We start from the raw sequence: 22,532 nt of genomic DNA, 5'->3' as shown, positions 1-22,532 counted from the left end.
TACACCTTTAATTCAGACGAATTCATACCACATCTCACGTGAATCCGGAAAAATATACGTACAGCTGATGCATGTACAGCTGATGCAACTGTACAGTAGGCTATCCGATGTAAACGACATTGGTGATAGTCATTATAGAAACAAGTTCCATAAGTCAGAACAACAAAAGACCGGAAGTATTGTTCAGACAAATGAACACAAGACACATCCTGTACAATTCAGAATAGAGTACATGTCAATTCATGTGACTTCAAACATTGAAACGGTCGATTGTTTTTCACCGAGTATAAGTCTGCTCGCATTATAGGTTTCAAACTGCGAAACATGTTTAGGAGTTTTCTGCCCAAATATGGGCTGGTTGGGCCAATATTTATTGCACTTGATAATCGGGTTTCCGACTGAACACAACCCTTCGTGGTGCATCTCCGAGCCACGCTCTGCCCACCGACCCAGCCATCCTTCGGAGAAACCACTCGAAAGCCCGAAGGTTTATCGGATATCATAATCTCAGACAAAATTCAGCGAAAAGTGAATCGATCCTGCTCAGCTCAGGCTGAATAGCGTGAGCCAGGTTTTCGCTCCCTCACGTTCATCATTCAAGGCCGAGGGTTTCTCCCAAAAAGGTACCGGGGGTCATAACGATCAAAAGTCTACCGAGCGTCTGTAGGCTGTCAGACGGTCGCTGGCCCTGCAGAAAGGGAGAAAAAAATGATTATACAGGCGCGGTACCCGCCTCACTGCATGCATATATTACGACCACAGGACCCGGGCATCCAGTCCTTTTTGCTTGGCAGCCCGTGCTGCTCCAAAAAGATAGGGTGGATTGGAGAACACGAGATCCGCTTCACGGAGTAGGTACGTCATGTTAGGACAACCCTCGGGGATTCCCCCAACCCTTGCACCCCTTCCACGCCATTAAGTGGGCGAGCACATGTGGGTATGTGTGTCACAATGAATACATTATACGGGCGTAATATACGCTTGAAGGAACACAGGATCTTCTGGGAAAGATGCAGGGCTTATGCAGACTGACAGGCTTCGGTCGCTATGCACGCCAAGAAGCGCTGCAATAAAAGCTACAGAAGTGTTCATCGTAGTGATCAGCATCTACATTTTTTTATCGGGAAAAAGAGGCAGGACGTAGGACGTTGAGATTCTTACAGTAAATTAGAGGGTTTAAAGGGAGCCGACGCGGTTTTACATAATTGAAAACAGAAGCACGTTTAAAAAGAACGGCTATGCGAGAAATGTATTTAATTCGATCCTCTAATCGTTGAAAAAGTCTTCCGAATGTCGAAATTGAACTGGAATCGATTGTTGGGTGAATTGCATTTCCGAATTCGGATGCGATAGAAACACAAATTAATCAACGATTTAGATGCCTGGATGTTAAATTCGAACATCTCATATTCATTCTTCGAGTGACCTCATTTCACAGACGATACATGTAAAAATACACTCCGAGGGATTAGCGAAATCCAATTAAAAAAAAACTATCGACACTGCGAAACATTCACGCTGCTAATAGTTTCCCTAAACAAGAAATCATTTGATCGACGAGCTACTGCGTAGTCGTTCTAATTCGTGAAATTGGTGCAAAAATCTTGCAACCAATGCTCTATTTAAGAGTTTATGACATGTTCTGGCCAAGTGGTCGATCGACGTGGTCAGTAACACATTCCGCTGTCTCGACAAGCTGCTTCGGTGCAGGCGCCAGCAGTCGTTTCTATCGTTGGTGTGGCAGTGGGACAAGAACGATGGGGTTGGCGAGAGTGTAGGTACTCTAAGGCAATAAAGCATAAAGCCGGATTTAACGAAGAGTTTGTGTTCGGTTAACGTGATATACGCTGATTGGGCCTCGTAATGGGCTCCTCGATAGCCCGTCGTCAATATCTCTCACGCAGTTCATTGTGAGTATTATTTTGGTCGGGTAAAGTGCTCGTTAAGTTAGATTTTTTCGTAGGGAATCATACACCGAAGCAAGTACTAGAAATGTGTTGACGTTCACCAAGACACGCAATGGTGAAAACAAAGGAAAAGAAAGATAAAGTGAAACGGTTATGAAAGAATCTGTTGATGATTCGAACCCATGAACCATGGTCACGGTTTCAACCTACGTCAACATTCCTACCGACGTTCTAATTCCACAAATCATGGAAGCTAATTTATCTACAGTATTCTGTTTCAACCCTACCTACCTACCATCCTATGCGTTTTTGCTACTGGCCCCCGAATCCAACCGATCTCAGCGCGAAGACTATGATTATAGTGTTTACGGACGGTATTAAAATGCAAATCATAAAATCTTTTCGCTCCCGGTCCCGAAGGGAGTTTGACTGGCCTCTAAGTATACCTATACCGATTAATCCTCCAAGTCCATGCCTTGAGGTGATTGGACGGTAGCTGCTCTAAATTTTTGAAACCACATACAATTTGCAAAACCCAACTCAAAAACCCCATTTTTATTCTTTTCGACGAATCCAGGTTATACCGTCCTACAAATATTCAACAGCAGTAAATCTTGCAATATAAGTTTTATACAACAGTGCTCTTTTACTTCGGTCAGGATTTGTTTAGCTGGGATCTATTCATATATACAAACCCGAAAGATGTCCTGACGTTCCAGTTTCAACCCGTGCAACCCTCCTACTTAAGCTGAACAACCAAGTCTAAAGAACGCGTGTGTGAATCGTAACGAATATCAGACATCGAGGCTTCAAGATACGCGAATGCACCGAGAAAAGTACCTCAAACCACCAGTCGAAGGGTGAGGGAGGCTACAAATAAACTCCGGTCAAGTCGAGGAGGCTGGAAATAAGAAAGGAATTATCACCACAAAGACATCCATTATAAACCCTAGCTGAGACTGGATTGGACTAAGCTGGCTCTGTTCATTCACTCGCCCGCTGGCCGAAGTGAGTGAGGACCATTGAAATGCAAAGTCCCTCATAAACTTCCACCGTAGCTGCTCACCCATAAGCGAACGTCGACTCGAACAGAGCCGCCACGGAATGACAAGGGGAACAGTTTTACGACTTTAGGAGGAACTCTCTGAGCACGGAACTACTCGCCCAACCGATTCCCGAGCAGCTATGACGTGAGTGAAACAGGTAAGCGCGTTTTGCTATCAAGTAAAATACTGCAGTCTTCTTACGGAAAGTCAGTTTCAGTTCTCGTGGTTAATACTGCAGCTGTTTTTCTATACGTGGGTATCTTCCGTTCGTACTGTATGCAGAACGAAAAAGACCGATCGCTCAAAAAGAACTCGACTTTTTTGGCTGCTTCGCAACCCTCCGTAGGTTAACATTTACGACCCCATTTAGTAGCTACCAAATCACGACAAAAACCATCCATGGTTCTTGCGCAGAGTTCACTATACGAAGGAACCCTTCTGCTTTCTCGACATCTCCGCGTTAAGAACATCAAGCTTATCGCCATGTCTCCGGTCGCTGATTATTCGCACTAGTTAGTAAAGGAATTGATACTTTATGGATTTCAGTTCACACAATCCATAAGAAATAGAATGGCTTACGAATGAGATGCTTTTTGATAAAATCTACTAGCAATAAGTGTATACCCTTTTCCCAGATTAATTGACGTAATTCATAGTACCACACCTGCAATTTAGACTGATGGGTTATTCGATTCGTTGGGGTCACAATGTAGGGATTTCTTAAGTGTCCCATAATTTTCAAAAATTTATGAGTCTAACAGAATACTTGCATCCTCTGATGCTGGTAATTCAGAGTACCTGAATTTTCCACAGCATAAGCCTGAAGGAATAAATTCACGTACCTCAGACGCATGTTCATGTATGCGATAGGAAGTGTTGTTTATGTGTAGATGAAGTGGCTGGATACCTCGTACAGCCAAGCGGATAACCACTGACTGCGTTACCATCGTAAATATTTATGATCCGTACCGTGATCCAACTCTACCTTGGTGCCCCGTCCTTGAGCAGGATGGAGTGTACGAAGTATCCATCCAAAATGCGCGAATGGATAAATTTGCTTGCGTTGTTATAGCTCAACAGGTTGAAGATATCTGTGAAATGTGAAGAGTAAGCATGAACAAAAAAAAAAAATCGTAATCCCGAGGAAATACTTCTTCTCGTTGTGATTTCTCATTAATTTTTTCCACCAGCACTTACTTCCCTATACGATTACAACTCGCGAATTGTAATAGTACGTGAGACATAGCGAGTACCTAGGGTCACACATGTGTAGACGCAGATTGTTGAACAACACGAATAAACTGGTTTCATTTCGCAATGATATCAGAACTAGATTGCGAAAGGACCTCATTTGACTTTCTATTGTGTTTTAATGTGAGATGTTTCGCTGTATGAGTTTTGCACGCTCGCGTGTTTACTACGACACCTCGTGTGTCGCAGATTAGATAACTCTGCATGGCCGTAACAGCATTATAAGTGTTCTATCATCGATCAAACTGCATCCACGGAACAACACTGTTGGATTTGTTGCATTTTCTGCTAGCATATCTACAGCGGATTGATACAGTTTGAGATTGAAAATAACACTAGAAGCAAATCATTGATAAGTATTTTTTTATGGCATGGGCATTGAAAAGTTCACTTTTTGTGGCAGTTTTCGTTCCGTAAAGTGACGCTTTATACGGCAGCGAACAATGTTGCGGAATAAAGTCTTTATTCCGCAGTTTTGTGGCGCAGTTCGAAGTGCGCATCTCAAACTGCCGAATAAAGTAGCTTCGTCGAACAGATCGCGACATAACCTCACTCTTCGTTTTGCTTTTCAATGCCCATATCGTAAAAAATATTGTACGTGGCATGCCCGTAAACCGTTTTTTGGCTCGGATAATTTCAGTACTCGCTTCCGGCTCGCCTTCAGCTCGTCCTGAAATCTTTATCGTTGCCAAAAAAAAACAGGTGGTTTACGGGCATGCCACATAAATAGCTATCATTTTACCGTCCACCAAAACGTTGGTAATTTTAACTGCACCAAAAAACCAGTAACTGCATTTTTACAGAAATCCTATCGCCGTATTCCCGTCCGTACTACCGTCAAATACTAGGCATAGAAAAAATAAGGCATCATTCGATGCGAGTAACGTCAGGAGTGGAATCCATCCAGTGATTTGTACCCGACGGACAATGAAAGATTTCTACCTATAATTACAGGTCAACTGTCAAGTGTCAGAGATCAACAAATGCTCACAAGTGCTTATATAATAAGACTTGTGTTTGTATTTGGCAAGCAAACAACGAGGCCTGTTCGTCATAGAAATACCGGCCTGACGGTTTGTCAGTTCGATAATCGCCAATCGGTTTCTCTAACGCCGTAAGAAATTCCACCACAACTTCTACAGTTCACTTTGCGGTTGAACTCAGGTATAGCACAAAGCGTCGCTATACAGGGTGAATAGCTTCGACTATCGCGAATGGGAGGGGCTTAATAGACGCGAATGTCGTATTAATTTGTCGTATTAAGTGTTCGAACCAAATTTATTTTGTGGGCACTACAAGTCAGGCACTGTATAATCTTACCGACTAGTCAAGTCCGGGAGGATACATCCGTCCGGTTCGAGATCCAGAGCTCTAATGATCTAAACTGTCCAAAGATCGGACCCTCGTACGAGGCATTGTTCATTTCTCGCAGTATACGATGACAAAGAGGATCTCCTCGTCACGAAGACAAATTCCTTCAGCCAATCAGCGTTCAGAGCAATTGCGTCAGATTGTGATAGTGACGGGAGGAGGACACTCAATTTCTTGTTCCAGGGAAAAAGTATCAACAACAATTAATCCAGTTAACGTTTTTATTATCAATAGATCTCGGCATAAACGTTTCGAGGATCCCTCAGCTAATCATGAAAGCTTTGGATCAGACACATCGAAGTGTAGTAGAAGAGTTAATTTTGATTATCAATCGCACAACTGGCACCGTTTATCATACTTTCATCCCGTTGATTGGCTGAAGGGATGTGCCTTTGCGTCTACTAAGCTCCACCCATTCTCGATACTTGAAACGACTCACCCTGTATACGTAGAAGATTTCTGACCTATGAATGGCGAAATCTACGCTCATTACCTACTTTTTCTTTTATACGGATCACCGCCGGGCTGTCAGTTGCCAAAACTTGATTGACAGACCGGGGAACTGCGTAAGAATATGAATCGGAAATGTAACATCTCATGTAACGTCTCACAGCTAGTCGGGCACTGTCACTTTATTCTGTAACTATAATACAAGAGAGAAATTTCGAACGTTATGGTCGTACGCGTTGCTGATTGGAATCTCACTTTGAAACTTTGCATCTAGAAAAACCATAAATTGAACACGTATTCACATGTTCTATTAGACACACCAAGAAGTTGATAGATTACAGGTGTACATAGTTTCAATAAAGTTGAACTGGATGTCCGTATTGTTCACAATTTTTTCGTCAACGTATAGAACATTTCTTGTAAATCTCTTGATCTGACTGTTATTTAAATTCATAGAGTATTTTATCGAGCATATAAAATAAATATCTGACCAAGATAAACGTTGACGAATTGTACAGTTGTAGGTATAAGGTTCTATTCTCTCTAAGTAATTCCGAACTGTAAAAATGTCAAATTGAGAAGATATCTGCCATAAGAAAAAAGGCTCATGCAGCTTCGTGCACGCGGTTACAAATAAGATTCTGACGTTCTCTGCAGCTGTGTACCGTGTAAAGCGGTATTTTCCTGCGGAATTTCATACCATTGGTAGGAGTTGAGGAATAAAAAAGCAACGTTACAATTAACCAAGTTGCAGAGCTGGGATATCGTTCTCTACCGTTTGCGGTGTTAAAGTTCTTTTGCGTATCTTTATATGCCAACTCGAAATATCAGCCTCTACCAACCAACACACGTCCATGTAGTGCCAAGTATCACATAGGCAGGTTACGCGGATGAATAACGTGGGAACGCGAAGAGCAGCCGACGCGAAGAGAGCAAATTATGAAAGTACTAATTGCCAGATTTAGCTAATTTATGCGGGTTATTCATCAGTTGTATTCACAGTGAATCTCCTTGATTTTTGGTCATACTTTACCCGTAAAGTCTCGCCATCAAAGTAGAACTGACATACCATAGGGTCAATAAAATCTGGTAGATAATAAAATTTTAAAGTTTCTCTTGACTTTTTTTGGCGACAACAAGTCCATTTACAGACAACTTTTTATATTTTCATTTTACCAGTCAGCTGCGGGCTTCGCATACGTTTTTTTTTTCATAATTCTCAAATAAGTGGGCCTACATTTTTTTTTGGACAATTGGTCGAATATGACTCGACTAGTTTTTGGTATTTTTGCCTGCATCAGCGGTTCAAGCGTACAAATCACGGTTTTAGATTTCAAACCAGTGGCAGTCAAGCATCGTTTCAACCCTGAAGTTTTATTCTAAAATTTTGTCACTTCTCTTGCAATGAGACAAAGCGACAAATGATACAGCTCAATATCATTGGGTTGGATAATAATTTTATAGCAATTTTCCCTGATACAAAACCTCGATAACCGTACAGCAAAACAAGCGAATGGTGGAAAGTGTGATCAAATCATCAAAATCAGTTCGTTCTATGGACTGATGAAAAATCGTTTACCTGATAACGTGATCATTGAAATGCAACATGATAAACCATTCACGTATAGTTAAAAGTTCCAAGGGGCAAATATAGGATTTGATAAGGATTACCAAAAAAGTTTACTCATAGCTGGAAAACTATTGTGATACTCTAATGATAACGATTATGATCGAATTTTTATCTTTGGAAATGCTTAAAAATTAATTTCAAAGTTATGGGCAGCTTGTAAGATGCCGTAAACATCAAAGGACACTAACTATCCAAAAAACATTAAGCTCCATCACCTATATCAGGACAGGAGTGGTAAGGTTTCAGAATGAGGTAGAGATATTGGTGATAACAAAGCTTGAAATTTTATCCCCAGCACTCGTTCAGCAATAATACTTGCAGTAGTACCGGTACTTTGCAATTTGTGGAAGATTATTTTCAAAATGGTCTGATTTTATACTCGGGATAATCCTCCGTGCACTCTGCCGTTAGGTAACAAGCTGAAGATGATATCGCGATCCCCAATCCGCACAATCAGTGATTCTAATCACGGGAAAATGAAACCAATCAGACCTCTCTTAGTCTCTTTTCTGTGAAGCTCTAGGGTTGGAACTCTCATTACTTGTTATTTCCTGCCGTAGTTATTACCATTGCAATCGGCCACGGTAACGAGAACACAAGGCACGCACCGATTATCCTTAAGGCGCGTACTGACTCCAGCACTTTTGTGTACATAAACAAGGAGAACGTCAATTTTTGTCACTCTGAAAAATTCTCCTTCGCGTGCGCTAAAGTGCGCGACAAGTGTTTGTGGGGAAATAATTTACCAGGGATTTTGACAGCCAACTTGGTAATCGAATAAAAAAAATAAACTTGATTTAAATTTGCAACATATTTCCGATTTTCATCGTTTTCTGATGGCGTAATTTTTTTCGCTACCTTTTAAAATTTAGTCCAATTCGTTGTCGAAACGTCGAATTTTTTAAAAATCTTTGAATTTATCTCTGGACCTATTTATATTTGAATTTTTCCCGTAGCCATGTTTTTAACGTCAATCACGTAGTCTTGATAAATCCAATTGATTCATTGAAACGTATACTTGACTCTTAGAGATCTGGTGAATTAAGTTTGCTCAATTTGATAAAGCGGTTGAAGAACTCTATGCCAAGAGAGAATATCTGAGAATTTAAATTAAAATAACTCCTAGACTCGAGAGAAAGAGCTCAGGAATAACAGGGCTCACGAGATAAGCGATTATTAAAATATAGCAAATGATATGGATTCACTATGCAAATGAACTCGTTTTAAACACAACCAGTTTCAGAGTAAATTAATCTTAACTTGACTGATAAACGAAATTCAACGGTCAAATTTTTTAGTACAAAAACGGATGCATATTCTTCTTAGCACTATTATTATTATTATTATTCTTAATGGATATTGTCTCTTCTTATTTACTAGTATATTATATGAACTTACAGGTATTTAGTGTATAACACATCAGAAATATGATTGTTACAGGACAAAATCACGACGCTTGAATTTTATAAGTTGAATAGTCGATTATATTTGGTAAAACATTTACAAGTTAATAAGAGTTTTTTGTTTAAATTCATTTTTTTTTTTCTCCATTCAACGTTTTTGTTACATTTACAGGCAAGGCATCGTCAAAGACCGTACCAACGCTATAATAATAATTATTATAATATTACAATATTAGTATTTATATAACGTACCATCGAATTATCATTACCATTATTATTATTTCTCAGGAACGAATACATTTTTTTTACTCTTTTCAATTATCAACGTTTATTTTCAATCATTTACCTGTATCCTTATTTTATTTTCATTATTAATATACATCAATTCGCAATTATTATATTCATATACTCAAATACGATGAAGAGCGGTACGAGAAAATTGAAATCAACAGAAAATATATAAATAATTCCACTTGAAAAAGAATCCGTCGGATTGGACCGAAACTTTAGTTGCTACCGCGTCCGTACAAACGTCGTGCAACGCGATTCCATATTTCCTTTATGTTTAATTAGGTGTATGTTACCAGTCGTGGCTATTAGTAAACTTGATGAAAAGCATTATCGGTATTAGGTGAAAAGTACTTCTTTCGTATGTTTTTTTTTTTTTTTAATTTTCTTTTTTTATTATTAGGTAGCATTGCGTATACTTATATTCTCATCGGATAGTAAGAAAAGTGTCTGTACTTAAGAGTGGACTTTGAATTTCGTAACTTTATCCAATTCCCAACGCTCTTCTTTATATTTTCTTTCGTTATAATAACGTAGCATGCAAATTTAACAATATTTAGTTTTGTTTTAGCACTTTTTTTAGCACACTAAAATCTCAATGCACGATGGATCCTGTTTAATTGAACGTATATGACTTGTGGAGCATAATAGTAATAATAATAATAATAATAATAATAATAATAATAATAATAATAATGATAACAACAACAATAAGTATAACGATAATAATGAAAATAATGAAAATAGTAGTAATAATAATAATAATAATAATAATAATAATAATAAAAATGATAGTAATAATTTCCACAAATAAAACAAAATTCATTAGCCCAGGCACGAGAAACTAACATCGTTTAGGGGAATTCAAAGCCCACTCTACTTGTATTTTGCTTTTGAGCAAGCGAATTGATAACAATGTGAATATATAGGTATTCGTAACGTAGAATAAAAATTGAAGTTTAGAGAGTATAATTCATCCTTCATAGTTGAGTTGGTCCAAACCTTGCGTACCAAAGAGATTTGGCTGTACAGAATGTACTCCTTGTCAGTATTGGCGATTGGACCGTGCTTATGATAAATTTCTTAACGGTCGATCACTGAAAGTTGACGGAATTGCATTTCAAGTGTGGTATATTTTTTAGTAATTGATTATCGGGTAAAAAATACGAACGAATATTGAATCGATACTGTCTTTCTCGATTGGGTAAGAGCAGAGTTCATAATTTTGAAGTAAAACAGGGGAACAAAAAAACGATAATAATAACAGATCGTCTGAACGGTACCAAAAAACTGATAATATTTTGGAAACCTCATCGCTCCTTTCCAAAGATGGAATGTGGTATGTCCTCCATAACGAAAATTTATAATCAAATATGTATGTTTATATTTATATATTCTTTTCATTCCGTAAGCAACCTAATATAATCGATTTATCATATATTTAATACACACACACACACACATATATATATGTATATGTATGTACGTATGTATGTATGTATACTTTAAGACATATCCTATTTACAAAAAAGACACTACATCATAAAAGTAGTATGCAAATTTTCTGAATAAAAATAATAATTGCAGTGTAGGTCGATGTTTTTTTTTTTTTTTTTTTTTTTTTACATTCAGTGTCGGTGTGATAGTGTTTATAATTTCTTTATATATATATATATATATATATATATATATATATATATATATATATATATATATATATATTTTTTTTTTGTTTTTTCTCTCTTCTAATATTTCCAGACCGTTCGTTTATGTTATTATATTTTTTTACTCGTTTTCAGAGCACCATTCATCCTTTAATATGTTCGAGGTGAGAAAAGAAATGCAAAGAAAAAAAAAAAAAAAAAAATACTCAGCTGTAAAGATATACGTATTATGTATATAATTATTATATGTATAATAATATCGAGGTGTGTAAAAGAAGAAAGTCAGCGAATACTAATTGTAAGTGATTCGAAGAAGCTGTAATGGGTCAATCGATTGACGATCAAATCTATACAGTAATTGTTAATTCTTTGGTAACTTGGTGATGCTACAATTGGAGACTCTACACAATCCGGTTATGACGAAACATTTCCACTGTTTTCATTTACTCTTAAACACACGTATAATATAATCTTTTATTCTCATCTACGCGATTTCTCACTCATATTTATTTTGGTTTACAATGGAGCGTTTCGTCAAGTAAGAAAACCGTTTTTTTTTTTTACACATCGTGACGCTAAAAAATCTACGTAATAACGATAATGTAATTAATAATAATAATAATAATGTTAATAATAATAATAATAATAATCGTTATATTTATCTAATTGTTAGTTATATTCTATGTACAATGTGACTCAGAAAAATTGCAGTTAATTTCATCTCATAGATTACCGAATTTCAGCCAGCCTGCGTAACATATACTTGAATGTTCGTTTTTTATTTATTTTTTTTTTCACTTCTCTTTGTTTTTCTTTTGCGGTGTGCCCATACATATAGATATACTTGGGTTGCCGGATTGTGTACATTCTCGTTTAACGTGTCCCGTTTGAGAGAAGGTCAGAATCTGGCAACCAAAGCCTACATACATGTATGCATATATACATATAATATACATAATGCTATCATATATTTTCGTTCATTTATTTATATGTATACAATTTATTATATACATATAAATATATAGCCCAAATACAGAATTCGTACGCCCATCGCTTCGATCGAAGATTCGTTATTCCTTCGGCTTCGCTGTACCCTTCATTTCACTCTCAATCTTTTTTCTCGACAAATATGTATACTTACACTATTATATATATAATATATATATATATATATATATATATATATATATATATTTATATTCAAAACAATTGCCTAGTAGTTTTGAAGTTTGTTAATAAACGAATGAAATGACGATAATAACAATTTTCGCCGCGTTATCTTGATCTTTTTTCTCAAATACGTATCGTATGAAACACATTTTTTCCGTTTTTCACGTTGTACCGCACACGAATGATTCCGGACACGTTACTTTCATTCATAATCAAATAAACTTTTGCATCGATAATTCGTTATTTCACAATTTCTACCGTTAATCTATTATTATAGTTTCTTAGAATCGTTTTGAAAAATACTAGTACTTTCGAACATTAATAATTTTGTATGATTCGCCTCACTCTCTAGTTCTTTCTTTCTTTCTTTCTTTCTTTCTTGCTTTCTTTCTTTCTTACAACACTCTCTCGTTTCTCTCTTACTCTACCTCTCTTTGACTCGGTCTCATTCTCACACTTTCTTTCTTAGCCTATTAATTAAGTAAATATTCATAATTCCTCTTTATATACACCCTGTTTTGATAGTTTTCTTAATCAATCTTTAGTAATATTGAAAATAATAATAATAATAATATTAATAGCTATAGCAACAATAATGATAATAATTCTTGTGATTTCATACTAATATATTTTTCAATAATATCATTTGCAATATTATATAATATAATAATTTCTACCTTATACGCGGAACTCTTTTGTATTTAATTTTAGTAAATTATCATATTATACATATATAGTTAACCTTAGTACACTAATCTATATTACGCTTGTAAACAAATTTACAACAATTTTACAATAATAATATAATTATTACAATAATAATAGTTGCGATAATAATAATAATAATAATAATAAAAATGATAATTAATTAACTCTTCTCGATGCAGGTAGATAGATTCAATTTAGGGGGAGGGAGGATCTAGGCATTACTTTCCTCAAATATTTTCACCGATCACGTACAGAGAGTTATACGGTAATTACAGAAAAATTTCACTATCGTAAAATAAAAAGATGGCTATTTGAATAGATAACCCAGTTGCAAAAAATTACACAATTGTTTTGCACAGGCGGTAATATTTACAACCGTTCAACTCATCGGCAGTTCTTTATCCTCTTCTATTTCTTTTGTTTTTGTATCACCAGTTTGCCTTGCCACTCCCTTTGATCTTGGTTTATAAATAAACAGCCAAGTGTACATGAATGTATATAAGAACCAGAATGTCCCATCACTGTTTTGCGATTAACGATGATCTATAAGACTCTTATTTTAGAAAGAATACAATTCTTTCCATGAAAGTAAAACAACTTCCTTGACGAGCGACTTTTATATCACCGGCTCGTTATTACTCCTTTCTTCGTCGAAATAAAACTGACAGGTTTTTTTCCCGAAGAAACAAAACAATCGAAAAAAAGGAATAATAAAATGTTTTATTTCAATCAAGTTCTGTAAGATCAGCCGAAAATTCAAGGCCTTCTTGTTTCCGATTCGAACTACGACCGCAAAATTTGTTGTTGGTTACCCTCAAGTTTCAAATTAGCAGCATCGTTTCATTCACTCTCGATCTCTCTCTCTCTCTTTTTCTCTCCCTTGTCAGATTTCCTTCACGGTCTCAGCGGCGTAACATTACTAATATACTTGTGCGAAAAAATTAATTGCCACCGTATGTGGTAGAGTAAAAGAATATACAAAAAAAAAGGGTATCCCGAGGAATTCTCGTGGTCGAATGTACCATATTTAGCCACTAATCGTGGCCATCGTGTCTCTCCTGCACAGCGGTCCGTCTTGACGTGACACAACGTAATTTCAGGGATGCTCCGGTAGCAAACCCAGCTGTCGCATTGACGCTACATAAATGATGTAATTCTAGGGCTGCTGGAGTAAGAGTTGTTCTAATTCGTCCGCAGATCTCAGGAGGAACGCTGCCGATTCTCGATATCCTGTTATCAGCTGTCTCACTGCGGCCATTTCCGCAGCGTTCAGTTTGTGGCTAACCAACGGTTTGGTACTCTTCATACTCAAGTCCGTTGGTCCTAAAATAGAAAAGACTTGAATTAAAATCAAATGCCAAGTGGAATGCGTGAGTGAATTTACTGGCATGCGAGAAAGATTGTTCACAGCGGGAGGTCGCATTATATATTTATGACATTAGGATCTCGAAAATCTTCACCAATTTTCGAAAACGTGAATTCAAGGAAGTTAGAACAGCTAAATCACCGATTGAAGTAGCGGGTTTTGGCCTAAATAATGTTACGGCTTTGAGATGGGGTTTTAAAACTTACTAGAGAAAACATAAGATTTTAATTTCACGAAAGGTCCGATTAGCTTGAACAAAAGTTAACGAATACGGTAAAAAAAAAAAATTTCAGTCTTAATTTTAGTTATCTAGTTTGATGATGTTCAAGGCAAAGCACGTGACATTTTAATCCATTCTCAGTAGTTCAAAATTGAATTCGGCAGATAATATTATGTATTACTCGAGATTCAGCTCATTGTCAGTCGTAAGCATGAATTTGAAAATAAACAGTAAAATAGAAACTTTGAAAATCAGCCCCCCCCCCCCCCCATCGAGGTAAAAATTAATATGTAAGTACATGTGTTGTGTTCTTGAGGTTTTTTTTTCTTATGAAATCTCTAGCCGTTCTTGTTCAAAGTTTTTGAATCATACATAGGATACAAAATCGACTGTAAAAAATGTGAGTTCCGATACGATCTTCCCTCGATAATATCAGAACAGAAAATCATTTACCGTGACTGCATATTGTACACAAGCGAAAATATTATTGGCAACGATATTAAACATAATGTAGTGATAAGCTGGATTATCATTTCGAGTTATGTCACAAAAAATGTGGGTTAAATTGATCAATCTGAAGGAAATCAGCGCTGTGAAAAACAACTCTGCAACTGCCTGCAATCCTGTTACTTTGCGTTTTCCTGTTTTTTGTTTTCCAATATAGTTAATAATTCCAATTTTATGTTCTATGTTTTGTTTTCTACTCCAATCTCTTTCAAGTTTGAGTTGCTAGTTGGAAATACGATCCCTATAGGATGTTGATGCAAGAAGAGATTGCATATGAAGAAATACGTCTTATTTTCTTATACAAAAAGAAACACCAATAACGATTATTACTTGGTGTACCGTTGCTGAGGATACCCGAGGTGAAGCTTTGAGTGGGATAAAGGCCCGCCGAAAGGGTTGGTGGAACTGTCGTTGGCCCAGTACGTTGGAAGGCCTGACTGAAATTAGGTCTGTACATCGCCGTCGGTGCACTTCCACTTGCGACTCCATTCACCACCGACGAACTGACTATTGTTGCTTGGCTGAAAATCATTAAAATTATACTTAGGTATCGCAGGCTGCCATAGTACAAATAATTCAGTCGTTTGACTGTAAAATGTATGAAACTAAAGAAACATATCTGACGTTGCAACGATCAGCAAATACAGTATTGCCAACTCTAACCATTATAAATAGTTATTGTAATAATATCCTTCGTACACTTGGCTACAGTGATTCTAAGGTCGCTAATTTTTTTCCGCAACTCTGTTACGTTGGCAATAAAGAATGAGTTCGCAGCGCCACCACCGGCCTGCCGTCAAACAGACTCAATCTATGTAAACATAACATAACCTATGACAGAGTTGAATCCTATTGAAAAATACAAAATCGACTGTCATGGACTACGTTACGTTTACAAAGATTGGAACTGTTTCACGACAAAGCAGCAACCGAATCAGAATCACTGCGGCCAAGTGTACTCGAATTTTCTAATAACCATAACGATTGAAACTGATTTATCTAAATGCGTATAACGACTGAATTCAAATAAAATAACGAAAAAACTTGATCAACTCCGAACTTACCTCATAAGGCCCTTGTTTTCCGGGGGATTAAGGAGCTTCGACGCGGGTGTAAGGGACAAGGGTGTCGACGCGGTGCTGTTTGACAGGTTGGCCAGACTGGTGAGCGGTAAGGAGGCCAAGGATGTCAACGGTGCCGGCGGCGTGTCTTCTCGTTTACCGGGTAGCGACTTGACCGGCGTGCTCGAGAAATGGTCCAGACTGGGGCGGACATCAGTTTGCTAAAACGCACGCGATTGTAAGTTAAAAGGTCACTCCTACAGGCTATGTGTAGAGAGAAGAAATAATGACGCGACGGGTATGAAGTGGATTCTCAGAAGGACCATCCATAGCCGCCAAATTGGTAGACCATTCACGTGTTATAAATATTCGACAGTGAGCAATACTCCGGTACAGAGAGGAGGAGGAGGGGGGTGGTTAAGCGTTACAGCACGTGGATCCGAGGGCAGATAATTTAGACCTTGGAACAATTCTTTCGTTTAAGGATACGTCGGTTGAACCGCCTGGATGAAGAGTTAAAGAAGGTGAAGTAACCGTTTAAAAAAAAAATCTACAGCAATGATATTAGCGCCAATGATAGTGAAGAGCCATGAAAAAAATCCGTAGTATCTAACAAAAGATCTAACGAATCTAACAAAAACTACAATATTAAAAATTTGAGAAACATTTTTACAATTAATACGTTAGAAATGCTTATGCTGTGATATTTTGAATCCGATTTTAATGATGTTAATGATAAAAAAAAAACAGCCAGAGTTTAATCGTTTTGAACGTTCCGATCACAGAACCTTTATCCAAATTGTTGACATTTTAATAAGTCTTATTCAAAATCGTTCAGACTCATTTCTATCGCATACCTAGTATGGATGTGGTTTCATCCGATGTTATCATCATCGGCACAAATAACAGCGCTGAAGACTGTTACGAATTTTTCCTTTTCCCTAGTGTATGTTCCAGTTTATAGATACAAGATCCCCTAAATCGATCAACTCGAGTCGCACGAACGTCTCGTATTTTTCAACAAGGTCACAATCTTGTCAAGAAAAATCGTCACTAGGAACAGGCAATTAATTATCTACTTCCGTCGATAATAAACGCGTTTGTATTGCCCGCAATTCATGTGCCAATTTGAATTAGTCTCTTTTCCTGCATCCGGACGCCGCCTTCAACGCCTCCGCATGCGGCAATGACGCACGTCTTTAGAATAAGGTAACAGGATATAACACCGGAAAGGGAAAATTCATCCTCCTGTGTGGGTGTATTGTGTGAATTTGGATGAAGCACGTGCGTACCTTAGGCATGTGTGTGAATAACTGATTTCACATGCAAGTAAGTGAATGAGAATGAGAGAGAGAGAAAGAAATATAAAGAGAGAGAGAGAAAGAGAGCAAGTAACGGGGGGAGAGAAAGAAAGAGGTACCTGTTGAATCTGCGCGTGTTCATAGACCTGCTTGTGAATGACTCTGAGGTTCTTCTTCCTCATCTTGGAAGTGTTTGAAAAAAAACTTTTGGAAAACTTTTTCCTAACCCAGGAATGTAGATACAACAATCACTTGTCAATTCATGTAAAAATTCGGCATCCTTCTGCCGCGCGTTGTTATAATCGAAAACCCGAATGTTGCAGGTTAATTTATGATCGTCTCACGGATAGACTTTTCGAGAGGTTCCGCGTACGAGAGTGGCGCCTCAAACAGGAGGAGAAGGATTGCATCGCCGACTTAGGCGCTACAGCACGCGGTGAGAAGACGACGATGGCAAGGGTGAGAGTGACGAGGAGAAGCGCTTATAGATGGACCCGAAGAGCGGTCGCAGTTTTTTGTTGTTTTTTTTTTTCCCTGTTTTAATTATTTCTTCCTCGCGTTCCGTCTCTCTTTTCCCTCAGCCGTTTTACTCCAATTTGTTTATTTATTATTATGTTTTATTTTATATTTTCAATTTATTTTATTTATTTTTTTCTTACAGCGCATCACCGCCGTCGCGTTGCCAGATGTGTAATATAACCGTGTAGAGCCGAAGCGTGAGTAAGACTATCGAGAATTCAGAGCAACCGTGGGTGAGGGGTGGGAGGGATATACGAAAGGGGAAGAGAGGGATAAAATCTTGGAGCGGATGCAAGGAGGTGTTTTTATGAAAGGCAGCCAGTGTGTGTTGACGTCAATTATATAGGTGCCACGGGAGAGATAGCCGGCGCTGCTTCTGCGGCTGCTGCTGCTGCTGTTGCTGCTGTTGCTGCTGCTGGTGCCTTCGACTGCGTAGACGAGTTAACGCGGAGGAGATTCTTTTTAATGGGTTACGTTTGGGTCAACTCGGGGTTATCGTCGTTTTTCAGAGGGATTTTCAAAGTAGATAAAACTCTACTCCCCATATCTAGGATGAAACGACGAAGACTATAAGAATTGGAGGACAAACACGCGTACGTTGACATAACGTCGCAAAACCAACGGAGTATGAAAGACGACGACGCGCGACGTCTGCCTAAATTCTAAATCACAATATTTTCACACCACTTTGTATTTTAATACAAATCTTTGCAAATTTTTATAATCACTCGCACGCGGTTACTCGAGATATACGCTCCAGCGTATTATATGTGTGCATATATACGGTATAATATAAAAAACGCGCGTGTCACTCGAACGACGAGGTACGTTTGGCGCGCATTTACCACACGGATAGAGTCGGAGGCCTCGCTCTGAAATCCCCGTTTCGTGTGGACGCTGCTTTACGGTGGGAGAGGTGCGCGACCCCGGGTTATCACAGCCTCCGTACCTATCAATCCTAGCTTACTTCTCGCGCCGCTTTTATTACACTTTGGAGTTCTACTTATACGAGAAGACTTTTTAAACACTCTCGTTTGTACTGCGACGCTTCACTACGCATATAATATAAAATATATATGCCATATATTGTATATATTTCTTTTTCCTGCTCGGACGGTACGGCATTTCTCAGCAAACGCGATTTATTCACTGACTTTTTTTTTCATCTTCACGCTACTTTATTTCGACGTCAGATTAGCTAACATTACTTATACGCAACGCACATACAATCTCAACCCTTGATGCAGAATCCTCGTAATATTGATATCTCTTTCGCTTATCTTTGAGCGCACTCTCTTCGGTACAACGTGTATCGCATGTATCGTCATACGTGTTACATATATATATATATATATATACTGCATTAGCAACTGGGTACAAAGTAGTAACAGACCGCCCAACGTGCCGCAAAATCACCAGCTCCACTTCTCAATCGAAATTATTCAGAAGAATTGAAAATTTCTTTCGAAAAAAGAGATTACTTGCCGACTAGAATGAGATTATTTTTCTCTGAGAAAAAATTACAAGTCGTAAGCATAAAAAATACAATAACTTTTGTACTCAAACAATCGTGGATTCACATTCTAGTAATATTTAAGAGTATTCATGAATTTTTTTTGATTTTTTTGAGCGATTTAACGCGTTGAAAACTGTACGTGAACGGGTCGAAAACCAAAAAATAATCATCAACTTTTGGCGCCACGGAAATCCTACTTTTGCCCTGAATTTTGACCCATGATTCACGAAATGGCAAATTGCTGACGACCTTACCAGAGATCTTATAGGATGAGGGTGGGAGAAAAGACAGAATAGCAAATGATCCGCGGTCTGTGATCTGGCCAAAATCTCGAATCCAATTAGCAAACGATTCGCATAAATGAAATTGATGAGAGATGATAGTCATGGTCATAGAAACTCACCGTGGCTGCGGGCAGCGTTGGCATAGGTTGAGAAACTGGCTCCAATCCGACTCTCATCCGTTTAGCGTTGTCGCTTTCATTCTCGCAGGCAGTTGCCAATATCTGTTCCGCCTGTACCGAAGTCAGATGGGCTGGTGTCGGTCGAGCCTGGCAATGAAATGGAAAACTAAGACTCGTTCGACTTTTAGGAGGAGGAAAAAAACGTCGCCACACTCGTGTTACTTCGTAATTAAAAAATTTAGTATGTGAAAAATTGCTAAATGAACCCGATAAATCGACGCCATCAAGTGTCGACTTTCGTCCATATTTTCTCATTATAATTTCAATCATATCGCAAGCATCTTGTAAATGAATTGGTTACCCAACTCCTCAATATTATTCACGAGCAGGAAAAATCAATCTACACGTTTACAACGATGAACCAGAATTTTCTTTCTTCGTGAAAACAAGACACGAGACGTTTCTTTAAAAATTTTGAAATCGGGGTGCAATCTGCCGGTTGAGTTACATTTAAATCCAGATTCAAAAACCTACTGTGATTATAAATGATCGATTAATTTTCCAAGAATTAAATGTTCTATATCCTGAACTTGCTCTCCATCGGTAGAACGAAATGACCATTCTCTAACTCGTTTTCTCCTGCTCAGACGATTACACGCCAATTAATAACAAACTGAGCGTGTGTCTCTCTGGACTAGTCCGCGTGCCACTCGCGTATATAACGAGTCAAGTGGTCCCGACACTTGGATATTGTCCAGAATACACAGAGTGACACCTCAAATTGCCACGTTGCACTTGGCTAGCCATTAATCCGACATGTTTGGAGAGAAAAAAGAATAATGCTAATAACGACTGCGATAATGCTTATGACAAAGGGTGAAGAGCAATACTGGTCACACATATTCGCTGCTTGTTTCCTGTAATACAAATTTCAAGCAAGAGCAAAACAAGACTTGATACTTGATTCAACTAACACGACTACAGCGAGATTCTGCAGGTATTATTGATCAAATTGTCACTTCCGTGCTAGATCTTTCTTTCTTTTATGATGTCAACTTGCCTAAAGAGAAGTTACCAGACTTTCGGGGATAAGAAGAGTTAAGAATACTCACAGGATCCCAGGGCGCACCCTCCCGGCCTCGTTTGTTACGCCTACAACTCTTTAGGTAGGTCCTGATCCTCTTGCGCGCCCTTTCAGCGAACTCAGGAAACTGCCTGGTGCAGCTGTCGATGATAGCCTGAATTTTCTCCTTGGGTTGTTTGGAGATCGGTACTATACGGTCCAGGTTCTCGTCGACGAATAGTCGCACGAACATCTGGAATGAGTGGAACGAGCCGGCGATGAACAAGTGGAAGTTAGCCACGGTGCTTAAGGAATTAAGAATTAAGCAGCAAGCAGGAGAGGAGAAGGGCGGGGAGGGGAGGGGAAGGGAGAGACAGAAGAGGTCCAGGAGGTGGGCTCGAGGGGTCTATTAAACTAATTGTAATTAATTAAGAAGCAGCCGTTACGAACGACTGCCGCAGGACGACGGGGAGAGGTACAAAGAAAGATAAGGACGGCGAATCCTAAGTACAGAGAATCCGTTCCGTAGTGGGTTCGTCAAGACCAGCCAGACTGGCTATCCTCTTCCACCTGCAGAAGGCACACCAGAATCTTGTAGATTGCGCTTCAAATTGACTTGAGACAGCAATTGCTCCAAATGATTAGAAGAAGTAGGGTAAATAAACCGGTTTTCGTCGCCTTAGTGCCAGTTGTGGGCATGTTTATCGTGTATAATATTATGGCCACTAATGGTGCATGAATTATTTGAAATCTACTTGAATGTCCATCCGGAAGAAACTTAATATCGAACGGTGAAGGAATTATTCAAATTGGTAAAGCAGTTTCTGAGATTATACTTTGAAAAAACGTACAAACTTACTCTCTTTGTAACATGATATGAGTGTAGAATTGTAGAAAGTAATAGATGAACGAATTTGTATGACTTTATACGAAATATCAAAGACATGTCAATGAATTCCACGTTTAAGATCATATGATGGGATTTTACAGACTTAGAAAGATTCAATGAGAAAGTTTAACGATTTTATTAGGTTTCGATCTCTCATTTTATTTTCCAATTCTGACTCACGTTGAACGCTTTGAGACGCTCCGGATCATGATGTCTGGGGTCTAGCCTCTCGTCGCTGTCCTCGTCGTCGTCGTCCTCGTCCTCCTTGTTTCCACTGCTGCTGGTCTCGTCGTGAGCACTTCCGGTGCCCTCACCCCCAGCAGGGCTCGATTCTCGGTCGCGGTCGAGGCGCGAAAGCGTCGTTGACGGCGCTGGTGGCGGCGTCTTCTTCAAACCGATCGCGTACGAGGCCCAGAGAGAGGCCATGTCCTCGCTGCCGACCCCAGCGACCGATCCAAGACTTGACACGGTCCCCGACCCCAATTCACCCACCTCACAGCCGCCATTTCGAGAATCTGAAATCACGCAAAAGTAGATTCCGATATTAGGACCATGTCTTGGTAGTCGACGGACAGTAACTAGCCTCTAGTCGTATGCATGTAAGGAAATGAGATCAGGAATTAGACGATTCACTTTTGGATCAATCATCAAGCATTAATTATTGCATTACAGTTTCATTTAGTCGATACTGAAGTCAAGACAAGCGTCTTTGAAGTTTGCACAAGATGGTTCACATTGTCTAGTTCCTCTGTTTTCCTATTGATACTGTGGAAGTCCGTGACCAGGCCCTTCAGGTCCA

General features: G+C 38.6%; 1 protein-coding gene across 2 annotated transcripts in view; it reads right to left on the bottom strand.

Moving 5' to 3' along the window:
- Positions 1 to 12,631: 12,631 nt before the first annotated feature.
- The window catches only part of LOC124406902 (nucleolar protein 4-like), a 59,779-nt gene continuing 49,878 nt past the window's right edge, over positions 12,632 to 22,532 (bottom strand). The window contains exons 4-9 of one of the 2 annotated variants that reach the window (XM_046882574.1): positions 21,914 to 22,248; positions 20,894 to 21,097; positions 19,782 to 19,928; positions 16,046 to 16,263; positions 15,312 to 15,502; positions 12,632 to 14,211 (exon numbers count right to left, since the gene is read on the bottom strand). In XM_046882574.1, coding sequence (XP_046738530.1) covers positions 14,045 to 14,211; positions 15,312 to 15,502; positions 16,046 to 16,263; positions 19,782 to 19,928; positions 20,894 to 21,097; positions 21,914 to 22,248 — 1,262 coding nt within the window. In that variant the 3' untranslated portion in view covers positions 12,632 to 14,044. The remainder of the gene's footprint in view (positions 14,212 to 15,311; positions 15,503 to 16,045; positions 16,264 to 19,781; positions 19,929 to 20,893; positions 21,098 to 21,913; positions 22,249 to 22,532) is intronic. The other variant, XM_046882575.1, reaches the window with a different exon arrangement.

The sequence above is a fragment of the Diprion similis genome, chromosome 6 (genome assembly GCF_021155765.1).
Source record: "Diprion similis isolate iyDipSimi1 chromosome 6, iyDipSimi1.1, whole genome shotgun sequence".
In the NCBI taxonomy this organism is placed as follows: Eukaryota; Metazoa; Arthropoda; class Insecta; order Hymenoptera; family Diprionidae; genus Diprion; species Diprion similis.
Note: the sequence above shows the minus strand (reverse complement) of the source record. Positions and strands in the feature narration are given on the sequence as shown.